This window comes from Lynx rufus, unplaced genomic scaffold, assembly GCF_022079265.1.
Source record: "Lynx rufus isolate CCGP_SWC_20201006 ecotype Redwood Valley unplaced genomic scaffold, mLynRuf1.p SCAF_15, whole genome shotgun sequence".
Lineage (NCBI taxonomy): Eukaryota > Metazoa > Chordata > Mammalia > Carnivora > Felidae > Lynx > Lynx rufus.
Window position 1 is genome coordinate 35725423 of NW_025814829.1, and position 18431 is coordinate 35743853.

General features: G+C 37.8%; 1 protein-coding gene across 2 annotated transcripts in view; it reads left to right on the forward strand.

The window, feature by feature from the left end:
• CEP350 (centrosomal protein 350) overlaps positions 1–18431 on the forward strand; it is a 155977-nt gene that overhangs the window by 67968 nt on the left and 69578 nt on the right. For both annotated transcript variants that reach the window (XM_047076855.1, XM_047076856.1), the window contains exons 17-22: positions 380–543; positions 4780–4890; positions 5349–5489; positions 7754–7890; positions 8702–8824; positions 13179–13348. In XM_047076855.1, the coding sequence (XP_046932811.1) occupies positions 380–543; positions 4780–4890; positions 5349–5489; positions 7754–7890; positions 8702–8824; positions 13179–13348 (846 nt within the window). The remainder of the gene's footprint in view (positions 1–379; positions 544–4779; positions 4891–5348; positions 5490–7753; positions 7891–8701; positions 8825–13178; positions 13349–18431) is intronic.

An 18431-nucleotide genomic window follows, 5' to 3' on the forward strand; every position in this document is an offset into this window, starting at 1 on the left:
TGAAAAATGTACATTGTACTATTAATTAAGTCACTGTCTTTTCCCACAATGGAAAACAAACTCTTCTGGCTCTTAATTAATTAATTAATTAATTAATTTAATTTTAGAGTGAGAAAGAGAGAGTGTGAGGCAGGAAGAGGCGCAGAGAGTGAGAGAGAGAATCCTAAGTAGCCTCCATGCTCAGTGTGGAGCCCCACCTGGGGCTTGATCCCACGACTCTGAGATCACAACCTGAGCCGAAATCAAGAGTCTGCAGCTCAACTGACCCAGCCACCCAGGCGCCCGCGTTTTGGGTCTTAAGACAAGAAATGAATATCAGAAATCTGAGATGTTGCTTCACGTGAGCTTTTTTACATTTGACAGTTATTATGCCTTCCAGGTTCTAAGCGCTTTTCTCCTGCTGGCCTCCAGCATCGAATGGCGGCAGAACTCAGTTACTTGAGTGCCATTGAGGAGTCCGTGCGCCAGCTCTCAGATGTGGAGAGAGTTAGGGGCATATCGCTGGCTCAGCAGGAGAGCGTGTCTCTGGCTCAGATCATAAAGGTATTTGTGGAGTTTTCTTCTTTAGCTTTCTGGGTTTTTTCTCTTTTCTATTTAAAATCGTTTCAATGATGAGGTAGACAACAAAAACAGTAACAACAGCAACACACAAAACTTTATCCTGCCAAGTAGAAAAAAATAGCGTGACATACAGCACCTATAAATAACTGTGGGAAAGCTATCACACAGAGTACTAAAAAGAAAATGAAACATCTGACATTTGGCAGCAAAACAGTAATTCGGTCATTCTCTCTCAAATCCTTTATTTTCCTTGTTCTCTGCTTTTTAAAATGACTGTGAACATCAGCTAATCGGACAGCTCTCAGTTATTGTCTTTTTCACTGACAAGTCAGAGATGACCTTTTATTTCTGTTTTTGCTTTTAATGTTTTATTTGTACCAGAAAGAAAAGTCTCTGAGATCCAGGTATTTGGTAAAGCCAGGATAATGTGCACTTTTCCTTAGCAAATAAACATCTAATAAAGGTCTATGTAGTGTTCCTACATAAAAGTTCTGTTGGTTATCTTTAAAAAAAACCAAAAACAATAAAACTTAGTGTTTACAATATACTAAAATATACAGATTTTAAGTGTTCCATAGTTTGATTGGTTTTGATCAGTATAACCACCACCCTAATCAAAATATAGAATACTTCTGTCACTTCAGAAAGTTCACCCATGGTCCTTTTTTAGTTAATCCTCTCTCCTAGAGAGTTACTGTTCTGATTCCTAATCACTGTGGTTTTATTTTTGCCTGGTCTAAAACTTCATATAAATGGTTATATACTTTGTTGTGTTTCGCTTATTTTATGTGGCATAATGTTTTTAAGATTCATCCTTGCAGTATCCATTGTTTTGTTTGTGTTGATTTTTGTCTGAGTAATATTCCATTGATCAGTGTAATGTAGTTTGTTTATCCCTCCTCCTGTTGATGTACATTTGTATTATTTCCAGTTTGGGGCTATTATAAATATTCCTGTTATGAATATTTTTTACAACTCTGTATTCAACATATGCTTTCATTTTTCTTGCTTTAATACCCAGGAGCGTAATTGCTTGGGTCAAGTAAAAGTGTATGTTTAACTTCGTATGAAACTGTTACACTGTTTTCCAAAGTAGTTGTAACATCTGACTCTCATGTGAGAGTCCCAGTTGCTCCCTGTCCTTGCTGTCATTTGCTATTCTAGGCATCCTAGTGAGAGTGAAGTAGTGGCCCATTGTGGTTTTAATTTGTGTTTCTTTTATGACTGATAGGTTGATAATCTTTTTGTGTATTTATTGACCATTCTCACATTGTCTTTTGTGAATATTCAGATTTTTTGCCTATTTCATAATAAGGTTGTTGTTGAATTGTAGGAGTTCTTTATATATTCTAGACACAGGTCCTTTTCAGATATATTTCAAGTACTGTTTCTCTGTCCTTGGCTTGCCTTTTAATTAAAAAATTTTTTTCTTTTTTGCCCTTTTATTTTTAAACTGTATCTTTTGAAGTGCAGAATATTTTAATTTTAATGAAATCTAGTTTTTAATTTTTTTCTTTTATGGTAGTCCCTTTTGTTTTCTAAGAAATCTTTGCCTATCCTAAGATATTAAGGTACTGTAACAAAAATATTCTTTTATGTTTTTCCAAAAAGTGTTATAGTTTTGGCTTTTATATTTAAGTGTGTGAACCATCTCAAGTTAGTTATGGGGTGTGAAGAAGGGACCAAAGTTTATCTTTTCCTCCATGTAGATTTTCAGTTGTTTCATCACTATTTTCTTAAAAAGACTTAAATTACCTAGGCACCTTTATCAACAATTAAGTAGTCACTTATGTGTCGATCTGTTTCTGGACTCTGTCCTTTTCCATTGATCTGTTTGTCTATCCTTAACTCCAGCACCATACTGTTTTAACATGCCTTTAGAGTGAGTCATGAAATCAGAGTGTAATTACTTCAACTTTGTTCTTTCTCAAGGTGGTTTTGGCCATTGTAGGTTTTTTTTTTTTTTTTACATTTCTACATAACTTTTACAATCAGTTTATCAGTTCATACAAAAAAAAAAAAAAAAAGGAAAGGAAAAAAAATGCCTGGTATAATTTTGATTTGAATGGCATTGAATCTATAGATGATTTCCAAGAAAATCTAGAAATCTCAATTAAGTGTAATGCCCAAGTTATGAAATCTTATTTAAAAAAATTATTAAAAAAAAAAGAATCAGATCAATTTGGGGGTAGACTTTATAGTTTTTTTTTTCTGTGCTATATAACATTAAAAATTTTTTTTTAATTTAATTTAATTTTTTAAATTTACATCCAAATTAGTTAGCATATAGTGCAACAATGATTTCAGGAGTAGATGCCTTAGTGCCCTTTACCCATTTAGCCTGTCCCCCCCCCACACCTCCTCCAGTAACCCTCTGTTTGTTTTCCATATTGAAGAGCCTCTTATGTTTTGTCCCCCTCCCTGTTTTTATATGATTTTTGCTTCCCTTCCTTTATGTTCATCTGTTTTGTCTCTTAAAGTCCTCATATGAGTGAAGTCATATGATACTTGTCTTGCCCTACTTTCACTTAGCATAATACCCTCCAGTTCCATCCACGTAGTTGCAAATGGCAAGATTCCATTCTTTTTGATTGCCGAGTAATACTCCTTTGTGTGTGTGTGTGTGTGTGTGTGTGTGTGTGTGTGTATACACACACACATATATATACCAATACCACATCTTCTTTATCCATTCATCTGTTGATGGACATTTGGGCTCTTTCCATACTTGGGCTATTGTTGATAGTGCTGCTATAAACATGGGGGTGCACGTGTCCTTTTGAAACAGCACACCTGTATCCCTTGGATAAATACCTAGTAGTGCAATTGCTAGGCTGTAGTTCTATTTTTAGTTTTCTGAGGAACCTCTATACCGTTTTCCAGAGTGGCTGCACCAGCTTACATTCTCAAAACTTTATATCTTAACAGTGGCATTTTCTAATTCATGAATGTGGTATCTGTGTCTACTTAGGTTTTAAAAATATTTCAGCAACGTAATTTTCAGTGTAAAGATCTTACACATTTAAAAAATGTTTTTAAAAGTTTATTTTACTTATTTTGAGAGAGAGAGAGAGAGAGAGAGAGAGAGAGAGAGAACATAGGAGGGGCAGAGAGAGGAGAGAGGGAGAATCCCAAGCAGGCTCTGCACCATCAGCACAGAGCCTGATGTGGGGCTCAAACTCACGAACTGCGAAATCATGACTTGAGCCAAAATCAAGAGTTGGTCACTTATCCTACTGGGCCACCCAGATGCCCCAAGATCTTACACATTTTTAAATTTCTTCCCAAATATTTTATGTCTTTTGGTGCTGTTGTAAATAGTTTTTTTTTCCCGATTTTATTTTGTAGTTGTTCCTTCCCAAATATCTAAAGAGTGTTCTTTGTGTGGAATTGTCCCATACTTTGCAAGAAGTTCAGCATTCCTGCACCTCTCCCAACAAATGACAGTAGTACTGTCCAGTCATGACAGCAAAAATTTCCCAGACATTTCCAAGTGTTCCCTTCAGGAGAAGGGGGGGGGGACTTATAACGACTATGGTGGTTATGTCACTGGAATGGAGAAATGACCCCAGAGCCATGTTTACCTAGGAATCCAAAAAAGCACTGAGTTTTTCTACCATTTTATGAATATAATTATAATTCTGGGCTTTCGTATTTGTGCAGGGCATTGTATAACTTTATATACAGCCTCACCACCTTTAGAAAACCTACATTTAGCATTATTCCAGAACCAATGAAAAAAATATAAATTTATAGGTAGCATTGTATGGAATAATGGAAACAAAGGGTCCTGGTGAGAAGGAGACCTTCTTTGGGGCAGCATTTTTATGAAACTGCTCCTTCACAGCCAAAATAAAGGAATCATAAAATTCTGAGATGTGAGGTGTTATCTTTATGTTCACACATAGGACATTTTAATCTCTTCTAAAGAGTTAGGTACTATCGATTTTGCTTTGAATCCAGCTTTTTAGTATGAGTTCTTAGTCCTGTGTGCCTTGGAAATTTTTTATATTACTACATTATTTGACACATAGTAGGTGGTCGTTAAGTCTTTGATAAATGATTTGTGTCCATCCTATTTGCTGTCTTTCCTTTAAGCTCTCATTGGTTGCTTCAAAAAATTTGTGTTAGGAAAATAGCATTACGTGTAATACAGTCATTGTGTTAAAATAGTTTAGCGTCTTAGAATTAATAGTTGATCATTTTTTTCTTTTGAAGGCACAGCAGCAACGCCATGAAAGAGACTTGGCCCTTTTGAAATTGAAGGCTGAACAAGAGGCTCTGGAGTGTCAGAGACAATTAGAAGAAACCCGAAACAAAGCAGCTCAGGTACTTATTTTTGCAACAGGTACTGGTTATTTGTACCTAAATTTGTATCTTTGAAATGGTGTTAGTATTCTTTTAATTATATAGGAGTATAAAAGAAAAGATGTAAATAATAGTGCTTTCATACGTTATGCCATATGGGGTAATTTCCTGTCATTTGATTCCTGTGAAATAAATTAGTCAGGATTTATCCCCAATTTAGAGAAGCGGCAACTGAGGTACATAGCAGTTACTTGTTTAAAGAAACCTCAACTCACGAACACTGGAGTTAAAAATTAAACTCCAGCAGTGATTTTAAGACTCTAGATTTTAAGACAAGAAACCCAGATAATAGTCTAATGTTTTATTTTACAAGGCATTTGATCCATGAAACAATTTTACAGATTAAAGCTAATTTGGGGTAGGGAGAGACTGTGACATAACATAACATAAGCTCTCTTTTTACTCCTTTTTATTTTCAGGTCCATGCAGAATCATTACAGCAGGTGGTCAAATCACAGCGGGAAGTCACTGAAGTCCTGCAGGAAGCAACTTGTAAAATAGCTGCTCAGCAAACAGAGACTGCTCGCCTCACCACAGATGCAGCTCGCCAAATCTGTGAAGTAAGAGCCATTGAGAGCCCTTTTCTTTTTAGTCATGCTGAGTAAATTTGGTCTTCACCGTAATGGGTTTCTAACATCTAGCAAATACATACTTTCTTTTTTTCAAAGATTTATTTTATTTATTTATTTAAATTTTTTTTTTAATGTTTACTTTTGAGAGAGAGAGAGAGACAGAGTGCAACCAGGGGAGGGGCAGAGAGAGAGAGGGAGACACAGAATCCGAAGCTTCAGGCTCCAGGCTCCGAGCTGTCAGCACAAAGCCCGACGTGGGGCTCGAACTCATGAACCACGAGATCATGACCTGACCCGAAGTCAGATGCTCAACCGACTGAGCCACCAAGGTGCCCCGCAAATACATACTTTTAATCAGTGACTTTCAGTGGGAGCCATACACTATTGAATTAAGAGGCACCATTTATTGTAGTATATTATACTTGTGAGTGATACAGACGCTGGAAAAAAAGATGGAGAAACTCTAAATGTCTGTCCTAGAGTAAGCTTTTAAAAAATATATTGACTTTATGAGGCATGGGTGGCTCATTTGGTTAAGTGTCTGACTCTTGATTTCAGCTCAGGTCCCAATCTCATGGGGGTGAGATGGTGCCCTGTGTCAGGCTCCGTGCTGGACGTGGGGCTGCTTAAGATCCTTTCTCTCTCCCTCTTCCATTGCCTGTCCCCTGCTCTCTCTTTCTCTCTCAAATACATACATACATACAAAAATAAAATCTTTCAAATATATATACTGATTTTATGATGTATAATTTACTAATAATAAAATATATCCATTATAAGTATACTGTTTGATGAGTTTTGATACATATGTAAGATATATTTGTCAAATAGATGTAGCTACCATATCTATATATATATCTGTGTCTTTTTTATCTATCCATCCCTATAAATGCCACCATAATCAAGAAATAGATTACAGCTGACTCTTAGGACGCCGGGTTGACCCAGTGGGTTAGGCGTCTGACTCTCAATTTTGGGTCAGGTCATGATCTTATGGGTGGGATGAAGTCCTGTGTCAGGCTCTGCACTATTGCGGAGCCTGCTTGGGATGCTCCCCCCCCCCCCCTCTCTCCCTCTCCTCCTCCTCCTCTCTCTCTCTCTCAATAAATAAACTTTAAAAAATAAAGAATACAGTTGACTCTTGAAAAACATGCATTTGAACTGTAAAGGTCAATTACAAATTTTTTTGACAAATACCTTACGGTACTATAAATGTAATTTTTCTTCCTTAGGATTTTCTTCATAACATTTTCTTTCCTGTAGCTTACTGTATTGTAAGAATTATACATATATACCCAATTATACATATATACAATGTAGTGTATAATGTATATAATGTCCCAAATATGTGTGAATCACCTTTATGTTAGTGGTAAGGCTTCTAGTCAACAGTAGACTATTAGTAGTTCAATTCTGGGGAAGTCAAAAGTTATGCATGGATTTTTGGCTGCATGTGGATGTTACTAAAAAGCCACAAACCTACTGTGTTGGGTACAGTGGGATTGTGCAAATAAGTTTGAATTATTTTAAGAAAATTTTAGACAACACTAACAAAGATTTCAAAAACGCTTCAAGTTGTCAAGGCAGTGACTGAATAAATACCAGATGAGTAATACATGGAGCCTTCGCAGAAGTGCCTAATAATAGGGAAAACACTTGACATTGTAGGTCAGAAAACAGATAGGAAGTAGTAATTGAATTGATTCTTGAAGGAAGATTTAATTTTTGGTTTACTGTGGCCTATTATATGACTTGAAGGTTTTGTCTTAATTCATAGTGCTGTAACTGGATGAACCCTTAGAAATCATGTGCTCCATCCAACTCTTTGTTTTTATAAGGAAGCTATTGAGACTAAAAGAGTCTAAATGACTTGCCCACGGCACTTTACCTATTATGGCAGAATTAACTTGCTCTCAATCCAGTGACCTTTCTTTTTTTTTTTTTAATTTTTTTTTTTAATGTTTATTTATTTTTGAGGGAGAGAGAGAGAGTGTGAGTGGCGGAGGGGCAGAGAGAGAGGGAGACACGGAATCCAAAGCAGGCTCCAGGCTCTGAGCTGTCAGCACAGAGTCTGACGCGGGGCTCAAACTCACAAACTGTGAGATCATGACCTGAGCCGGATGCTCAACCGACTGAGCCACCTAAGCGCCCCTCAATCCAGTGACCTTTCAAAGACACTATGCTCCTTCTCAGTTTCTGTGATGTTACCATTTTTTAATGTCTGCTTTTGCCTTGTGTGTGTTCTTATTTAGATGGCAGAGTTGACTCGGACTCATATCTCAGATGCCATTACTGCTTCAGGAGCTCCCCTAGCAACGCTGTATGACCACCAGCGGCAGCATGCTCCCGACTTCGTGAAACAGCTGAGGACCAGAGCTGAAGCAGATAGGTTAATATTCAGTCATTCGCCAAATGTGCAATGAGTGTCTACTATGTCCCAGGCACTGTTGTGCGTACTGGGAATATAGTTACAGACATACAGTTTGGGGGGGAGATAGATATTGTAATCAAATATTCACTTAAGTGAAGTCACACTTACAAACAGGTTAAGTGTTACAAGAGAAAAGAACATATGTCCCTGAGATATGTGACAAAGGAATTTGAATAGCTTGGGGATGCAGGGACATCAGAGAAGATTTTCCTGAGGAAGTAAAGTTATGGGGAGATCTAGTGGGTGAGAAGGAGTGGGTGATGTAAAGGAGATAAAGAATAGACAGGTCAGTACACGCAAAGGTAGGAAGAGAAAATGAGGGAAGACTAATGGGACTGGAGGCAGAGAGCAAAGGGGAGAATGGTAGGAGATAGTGCAGGGACCGGAGTATGGTAAGGCATTGCAGACCCAGAGGATTTTGGAGTTTATTCTAGGAACAATGAAAAGTCATTTGAGAATTTTTAGGCAGCCTGGGTGATGTGATCATGCTTGTGTGTTTTTTTTTTTCACATCACATTTTGACCGTCTCTGATTCATCAATTTTAAGGCTATTTATATTTATTGATACCTGGGGTGATTTGGGTTTATTTGTCATAAAGCAGAAGATACTATTTTCTATGCATGAATGCCTTTCTCAGATACTTTGTAATAGCTGTTTCAGAATTTCTGTTTATTCAAGATTTTATCTCGTATTGATGTTAAATGGTTTTTAAAGCCCTTCTCTTATTAGAGGCTTTAAATATTTAATCAGGTTTTTTTGTCTTTGTAGGAAAAGTCCATCTGTTTCACTCTCCCAGAGTAAAGAAGGGACCCTTGACTCAAAGCATCAGAAGTATTCCCCTTCATATGATAGTTATTCTGAGTCATCAAGATATAAGAATCATGATCGAAGGTAAAAACAGTATGATTTAGTAAAATCTGATAAATGGCTTAGACATTGCTTTTTCTTTTTTACTTTTAATCTCATTTCTTTATATGAAATAGTTTTTTCCCCTTCAAAGTTCGGACTTCCCCATTTGATTAGCTGATTTATAAAATAGTTGCTCCTTGTAGTAATGTAACTACCATTCCTTGGGAGTCTGCATTGTACAAGCACTATGTAAGTTTGTTTTTCCTACGTTTAATTTTAACCACCTTCCAAAACAGATACTGCCCTCATTTTATAGTAGGGAACAGAGGCTCATGGAGCTGTTAGAAACTCACCCAAGGTCACATAGATAGTGGCACACCAAGGAATTGAACCTTGGTTTATCTGGCTCCAAGGTCTATGTTTATTGTCCATTGCTTTGCTAACATCCATATTTCTTGACATTACTGCATCTACTAATTTTTATCATCATAAAAGAAGATCGAATACTTAGTCATTGGTTCTTGCGTGGTATTAATATCTGTAGTTTTCAATTCTGTCCTTGGGTTAGAAGATTTTCAAAGCCACTTTTCTAGCATTCCTCCAGGTAGGATACCCACATTGTCAAAGTAAAACGTCAATTAAAAAAATTAAGTCATGACGGGTGCGTGGGTAGCTCAGTTGGTTAAGCGTCCTACTTCGGCTCAGGTCATGTTCTCACAGTTTGTGGGTTCTAGCCCCGCGTTGGGCTCTGTGCTGACAGCTCAGAGCCTGGAGCCTGCTTCAGATTCTGTGTATCCCTCTCTCTCTGACCCTCCCCTGCTTGTGCTCTCTGTCTCTCAAAAATAAATAATACCAAAAAATAAAGTCATGAGACTAAAAAGCATTATTGTTGGGTATTAAGTATCTGCTATATCTCTGGAGCTGTATGATTTTCATTTAAGCTTCACTGATACTTTGTTCATTAGGCTGTCCACTGTCCACTGGGTTACTGCAGGGGATCCCTAATAGGTTTCCCTGTTCTCTTACCTTTCCCCAGTCTCTGTACAACCACATGGTAACTAGGTGATTTTTCTAAAATTTTCAGTCAATTTGCTTTTTTTTTTTTCAAGTTTATTCATTTTTGAGAGAGAGAGACAGAGACAAAGCGTGAGCAGGAGAGGAGCAGAGTGAGTGATTACTGGTACATACTGCTGAATGGAATAACCGAGGTTAATCCCATATCCTTCTGACTTTAAAGCACTTGCTGGCTCCTGCATTATATCTTTTACCTTATAGCTATATTATAGGATTTATACTTTCAAAAACATTATTAAACTGGACATATAATTGCACAATATTCTGATAAATACTATTTTAGAAACCTACACAAAAAAACCCAGTATAAATACAGATACAGGGGCGCCTGGGTGGCGCAGTCGGTTAGGCGTCCGACTTCAGCCAGGTCACGATCTCGCGGTCCGGGAGTTCGAGCCCCGCGTCGGGCTCTGGGCTGATGGCTCGGAGCCTGGAGCCTGTTTCCGATTCTGTGTCTCCCTCTCTCTCTGCCCCTCCCCCGTTCATGCTCTGTCTCTCTCTGTCCCAAAAATAAATAAACGTTGAAAAAAAAAAATTAAAAAAAAAAAATACAGATACAGAGGTGACCAAATCTTCCTTGGGAGTGGGAGAAGGTATCCACAAGCACTTTGCAGAAATGATACTTGAACTGAGTCTTAAATTAGCAGTTTATTAGGCAGAGAGGGAAGGAAGGGCATTTCAGAAAAGGAGAGAACTCACGCAGAGGCTCTCAAAACACAGCTTGTGATTGGCTATGTCTATCCATGTATATTTAAATGAATGAATAAACTTAGGAAAGCAAAGGGGAAGAAAGGAAAACACTGACTTCGAAAACAAGTTTGCTGAGCATTTGGAAATTTAAGGCTTAAAGTCAGGGGAAGGACAAAGCTAGCTGATACAGATATGAGGCTCAATCTAAATGACCATAGTTAAAATTATAGAGATGCATAATCCCTATCAAAATAACACCAGCATTCTTCACAGAGCTAGAACAAATAATCCTACAATTTGTATGGAACCAGAAAAGTTCCTAATAGCCAAAGCAATCTTGAAAAAGAAAACCAAATCAGGAGGCATCACAATCCCAGACTTCAAGCTGTATTACAAAGCTGTAATCATCAAGACAGTATGGTACTGGCACAAGAACAGACACTCAGATCAATGGAACAGAATAGAGAACCCAGAAATGGACCCACAAACGTATGGCCAACTAATCTTTGACAAAGCAAGAAAGAATATCCAATGGAATCAAGACAGTCTCTTCAGCAAGTGGTGCTGGGAAATCTGGACAGTGACATGCACAAGAATGCACCTGGACCACTTTCTTACACCATACAGAAAAATAAACTCAAAATGGATGAAAGACCTAAATGTAAGACAGGAAGCCATCAAAATCCTCGAGGAGAAAGCAGGCAAAAACCTCTTTGATCTTGGCCACAGCAGCTTCTTACTCAACACGTCTCTGGAGGCAAGGGAAACAAAAGCAAAATTGAACTATTGGGACCTCATCAAAATAAAAAGCTTCTGCACAGTGAGGGAAACAATCAGCAAAGCTAAAAGACAACTGACAGAATGGGAGAAGATATTTGCAAGTGACATATCAGATAAAGGCTTAGTATCCAAAATCTATAAAGAACTTCTCAAACTCAACACCGAAAAAAAAATAATCCAGTGAAGAAATGGGCAAAAGACATGAATAGACACTTCTCCAAAGAAGGCATCCAGATGGCCAACTGACACATGAAAAAATGCTCATCACTCATCATCAGGGAAATACAAATCAAAACCACAATGAGATACCACCTTACCACCTGTCAGAATGGCTAAATTAACAACTCAGGCAACAACAGATGTTGGCGAGGATATGGAGAAAGAGGATCTCTTTTGCATTGTTGGTGGAAATGCAAGCTGGTACAACCACTCTGGAAAACAGTTTGGAGGTTCCTCAAGAAACTAAAAATAGAACTACCCTACGACCCAGCAATTGCACTACTAGGCGTTTATCCACGGGATATATGTGTGCTGTTTCGAAGGGACACATGCACCCCCATGTTTAGAGCAGCACTATCAACAATAGCCGAAGTGTGGAAAGAGCCCAAATGTCCATCAATGGATGAATGGCTAAAGAAGATGTGGTATATATACACACTGGAGTATTAATTGGCAATCAGAAAGAATGAAATCTTGCCATTTGCAACTATGTGGATGGAACTGGAGGGTATTATGCTAAATGAAATTAGTCAGAGAAAAACAAAAATCATATGACTTCACTCATATGAGGACTTTAAGAGACAAAACAGATGAACATAAGGGAAGGGAAACAAAAATAATATAAAAACAGGGAGGGGGACAAAACAGAAGAGACTCATAAATATGGAGAACAAACAGAGGGTTACTGGAGGGGGTGTGTGAGGGGGGATGGGCTAAATGGGTAAGGGGCGCTAAGGCATCTACTCCTGAAATCATTGTTGCACTATATGCTTACTAATTTGGATGTAATTAGATAAAAAATAAAACAAGTTAAAAGAAGATTATAGAGATACATAAGATTGCCAAAGAGAGTATGTAGCATAAAACACAAAGGGACCAAAAACAAAACACTGGGAGTCACCATCATTTTAAGGAAAGCCAGGAAAATTTAAAAGGAAGTGAAAGAAGCAGAAAAACTTGTTCGGAAGAAAGGAAGAAAAGCTGGTGAGAATAGAATCAGAGAGTGTAACAAAGGAGAGTCTTTTATTTGACATTTAGTTTTGATATAATTTTGAGCTTACAGAAATGTTGCAAGAATAATACAGAGTTAATATCTTTTATCCACATTGCACCGATGTTAACATTTTACTACATTTGCTTTTGCAAGTGGAGGTTATAAAGAAGGAGGTAGAGATCAACACCATATACTGTTGCAGAAGAATTATCTATTAGATTTGGCAATTGAAGTTCAGGTAGAGATTACAAAACAGTTCTAGTAGAGTAGTTGGGATTGAAGCAGATTGTGATTAATTGTGATGTTGTGGAAAAGTTGAAATAGCCAAGCAGAAGCCCCTTTTCCCAGTAGCTTGATTTTACAATGAAGGGGGAAGAAAAGTGATAGCCTGAGAATTGTGGTTGCCTCCCATGACTATTTAACAGTCAAACCTTCCTCTCCCCTACTCATCTTTCCTAAAACAGTTTCTTCTCGGACTTTTCTCTATTTAGCATTTTATGTTTTGTGTTACATCTTTCATCATTCATATCTTGATCATAAGACACACTCCCTTAGTCAAATAAGTTTACTTTGAAGTAATGAACCTTACTTTCTCACCCCCCCTTTTTTTTGGTTTGTTTCCATAATATCTATAAACAGAAGTAGCAGTGGTAGCAGCCGTCAAGAAAGTCCCTCAGTTCTATCTTCTAAGGAAAATGAGAGGAAGCTTCATGGTGAAAAGATGGAGAGTTCTATTGATGAACAGGTTCAGACCGCTGCAGATGATTCTCTACGAAGTGACAGTGCACCCTCTCTTCCTGATGAGAAAGGTAACATTCCTTGCACGTGTGTGTGTAGTTATTTGTTTGGGGAAGCTTCCAGAGCCCTTGGAGATGTTTGTGGCTGAGCTAGTTGATATGCTTAGAACATGATAGCGTGTGTGTGTGTGTGTGTATCTGATATTAAATGTATCCAGGTGAAACGATTTCAAGGTTACATGTTATGTCAGTTACCCTTGCCAGTATTTTATTTTTTATTTTATTTTATTTTATTTTATTTTATTTTATTTTATTTTATTTTATTTTATTTTATTTTATTTTATTTTATTTTATTTTATTTTATTTTAATGTTTATTTATTTTTGAAAAAGAGAGAGAAAGACAGAGTGCAAGCCGGGGAGGGGCAGAGAGAGAGGGAAACACAGAATCCAAAGCAGGCTCCAGGCTCTGAGCTGTCAGCACAGAGCCTGACACAGGCCTCAAACTCACAAACTGTGAGATTATGACCTGAGCCGAAGTAGGATGCTTAACCGACTGAGCCACCCAGGCGCCCCCCGCTTGCCAGTATTTTAAACACGATTGTGTGTGCCAATACCATGCTGTCTTGATGATTACAGCTTTGTAGTAGAGAATAAGTCTGGGATTGTGATGCCTCCTGCTTTGGTCTTCTTCAATATTACTTTGGCTATTTGGGGTCTTTTGTGGTTCCATACAAATTTTAGGATTGCTTGCTCTAGCTTTGAGAAGAATGCTGGTGCAATTTTGGTTGGGATTGCACTGAATGTGTAGATAGCTTTGGGTAGTATTGACATTTTAACAATATTTATTCTACCAATCCATGAGTATGGAATATTTTTCCATTTCTTTATATTTTCTTCAAGTTCCTTCATAAGCTTTCTATAGTTTTCAGCATACAGATCTTTTATATGTTTGGTTAGGTTTATTCATAGGTATTTTATGATTCTTGGTGCAATTGTGAATGGGATCAGTTTCTTTATTTGTCTTTCTGTTGCTTCATTATTAGTGTATAAGAATACAACTGATTTCTGTACATTGATTTTGTATCCTGTGACTTTGCTGAGTTCATGGATCAGTTCTAGTAGACTTTTGGTTAGTCTATCGGGTTTTCCATGTATAATATCATGTCATCTGCAAAAAGTGAAAGTTTGACTTCATCTTTGCCAATTTTGATGCCTTTGATTTCCTTATGTTGTCTGATTGCTGATGCTATAACTTCCAACACTATGTTAAACAACAGCAGTGGAATTTACCCAAGGGATACAGGAGTACTGATGCCTAGGGGCACTTGTACCCCAATGTTTATAGCAGCACTCCCAACAATAGCCAAATTATGGAAAGAGCCTAAATGTCCATCAACTGATGAATGGATAAAGAAATTGTGGTTTATATACACAACGGAATACTTCGTGGCAATGAGAAAGAATGAAATCTGGCCTTTTGTAGCAATGTGGATGGAATTGGAGAGTGTTACGCTAAGTGAATAAGTCATACAGAGAAAGACAGATACCATATGTTTTCACTATGTGGAACCTGAGAAATTTAACAGAAGACCATGGGGGAGGGGAAGGAAAAAAAAAGTTAGAGAGGGAGGGAGCCAAACCATAAGAGACTCTTACAAACTGAGAACAAACTGAGGGTTGATGGGGGGTGGGAGGGAGGAGAGGGTGGGTGAGGGGTATTGAGGAGGGCACCTGTTGAGATGAGCACTGGGTGTTGTATGGAAACCAATTTGACAATAAATTTCATATAAAAAAAGAAAACACGAATGTGTGTCATAATCCTAAGGGTGGAGGCAAAGTAAATCTAGGACAGCATGCATGTGAATGGAAAATAGATATTAAAAAAAATTTCTTATATCCTATTATCAATATATAATATAATCATAAAAACAGAATACATTATTAGAACTTTACATTTTAGATAATATAATAAGGATACAATTTCTTATAGATAATGATAATGTCAGATATAGTAACTAAATTAAAACTCATTAGTTACGTCTTCCTGGATCATAAACAAGAGGTGTATCCCTATCAAATCATGGGTAGTAAACAACATAATGAAGAAAACAGAATTTGGCAACAGATGACACCTTTAAGGATCTTTTTTTTTAATGACTGGCTCTCAAGCAGTGTATTTGATTAATGGTCTAGAACTGTTGTCTTCAGAGCAGGATGGGCAAGGCAGTCTTGAGAGTACAAGAAGATTTTTCAATTTTGATTTTTCTCATCCCTTAAATTTTTTTTGGTAATTTTATAATGAATATAATTTATGCATAAGCAGTCTATAATTAATGGTTAACAATTAATGCAGATCTTGTTACCCAGAAGTACAAATACAATCTAGCTAATGAATATAGCTCTTATTACCCAGAAATGGGGTGCTGCTGTAACAAGTATCAAAAATGTGGAAGTGGCTTTAGAACTGGGTAATGATTAGAGGCAAGAAGAGTGTTGAGGTGCATGTGAGAAAAAGCCCGCGTTGCCTTGCAGAGACTATTGGCAGGAATATGGATGTTAAAAATGATTCTGATGAAGTCTGATGAAGATGGAAATTAGGAATTTGGTATTGGAAACTGGCAGAAAAGCAGTCCTTGTTATAAACTGGCAAAGAACTTGGCTGAACCGTGTTCTAGCTTTTTGTGGAAAGCAAAAGTTAAAAGAGATGAACGTGGATAGTTAGCGGAGGGAATTTCTAAGTAAGGTGTTGAAGGCATGGCCTAGTTTCTCCTTACTGCTTATAGTAAAATGTGAGAGGAGAGATAAATTGAAGGAATTGTTAAAAAAGGAACCAGAACTTGAAGATTTGGAAAATTCTCAGACTATCCCTATTGTGAAAAATGAGAAAGCATGTTCTGGAGAGAACACCAAGGATGTGACTGGATAATCACTCCATAAAGAGATTACCCCTGGATTTAAGCAGCCATCTCAGCAGAAGCCAGGAATAGAGATGGGATTATATGAGTAGAGAGACTGCCAGTTAGGACTAAAGAGCACAGAGATGGGATGAAATTGTAGGAAGGCTTTCAGAGTTCTGGGATTCTACCAGATGAGACGGTAGAGCTAGGTTGTAAACATGCCTTATCCTTTAAAACAAGGAAAGAATGACCCTGAGGGTGATTCAGAGATCAGCAGGGCAGCCATTGCCACCACAGGCCCAGGCCATACAACCCACATGGCAAGGCTGTCTCCTCATTGATTTGAGTATGGGGCCACCTCCTTGGTTTCAGTTGTCCAGGCTGCCCTTGCTCTCAGCCTCAGGAGCAAACTATTTCCAGTGGCCGAGGAGATGCTTCTGCCCACAGAGGTAAGAAGGCAAGGCCACCCCAGTGGGCTTGAGGGCAGAGCATCTGGCCAAAGAGGGTCATTCTTGAGCCTTAAGATCTAATGGAATTTGCTCCACTGGAGTCTTGGACTAGCCTGAGACCCATCACCCTTCTTTCTCATTTATCCCTTTTGGAATGGGATTGTCTATTTTATGCCTTTCCCACCATTGTATTTTGGAAGCACATAACTGGGTCTTGTATCAAAGGTCCGCAACTAAAAAGGAATTTTACCTCAGGATGAATCATACCTTGAGTCTCATGGATACCTGATTTAGATGATATTTAGATGAGACTTTAGACTTGTAGTTGGTGTTGGAATGGGTTAAGACTCTGAGGGCTCTTAGGATGGGTGAGTGTGTTTTGAGTGCAAGAAGGAATTAATTTGGGGGAACCAGAGGATGGGATGTTATGGACTGAACTGTATCCTCTCAAAATTCATATGTTGAAGTTCTAACTTCCAATGTGACTTTATTTGAAGATAGGGCCTTTAAGGAAGTAATTAAAGTTAAGTGAGGTCAGAAGAGTGGGCACTTATGTTCTGGTAAGAAGAAGACCCCAGGCATGCACATGCACAGAGAAAAGGCCTTGTGAGGACACAGAAGGCATCAAGCTGCAAGTTAAGAACGGTTTTATCAGAAACCAAGCCAGTTGGCACCTTGATCTTGGATTCCACCCTCCAGAACTGTGAGGAAATAAATTTCTGTTGTTTGTTTAAGCCAGAGGTCTGTGGTGTTCTATTATAGTAATCCAAGCAGACTAATATAATAGTATTAAATATCAAGAGGCATGCTCATATTTTTACACTGATCGATGAATGTTTTTCAGAATGTTTTCGAAAATGTTTTATGGATTACTGAATTAAAGAGTAACGAAATTCATTTTAGGATCAGACTTCATAATGACACCTTCCACATAAAGAGAGAAATAAAGGATAGAGGAAAACAATAAAGAAATTATTTGTTAAGTTCCTCCTATAGGATGAATTTAACCCCAGCAAAATTTTATCTTAATAACAGTTGTTTGTGATTATAGTGGCGAAGACCGATTTATTTATTGAAAGTGTCCATGAGCCTCAGAAGGAGTAGATGTAACCATCTGTGACTTGTTTAATGTTGTTCTCAAGTGTTTGCCATGGTGCCAGTACCTGCAAATGTAGAATTGTCAAGTGACTAATTTGAAATGTGTTGAACCATGACTTCTTGATAGATTTAACTTGTTTAAACAGTATAAAATTAAATTACTTGGACTTCTACTTCTGGCCACAAGGGAGGAATAGGACCAGGTTTACCCTCCCTCCTAAAACAAGTATCAGACAAAACATGTGAAGTAAGTATTTTTAAGACATTGAATATCAGGCAGTGAATGCTGTCAATTCATGAGAGATGGAAAGCAGGTGAGAGGAGCACTGAGATTGTCTGGGCTTACTGCCTGAGGGGAGTCTCCCGGCTGCACAGCGTGAAGCCCAGCAGCCTTTCTGAATTGAAGAAGTAGAGTTAGGAGTGTGGAGAGACTGAGGCAACTAGAATTCACAGGACAGCCAAGATCCAAAGAAACTAAACCCTATTGAAAACCAGTATGTAGAAGAAACCAGGAGAAAATCCAGGTCACCTTTTATTTGGCAGTGATTTCTTAGATACGACACCAAAAATACAATCCATGAGAGAAAAAATTGGTATACTTTATCAAAATTAAAAAACTGCTCTGTGAAAGACACTGTTAAGAGAATTAAAAAGATAAGCCGCAGACTGTTAGAAATATTTGTAAATCACATGTTGGATAAAGGACTTAA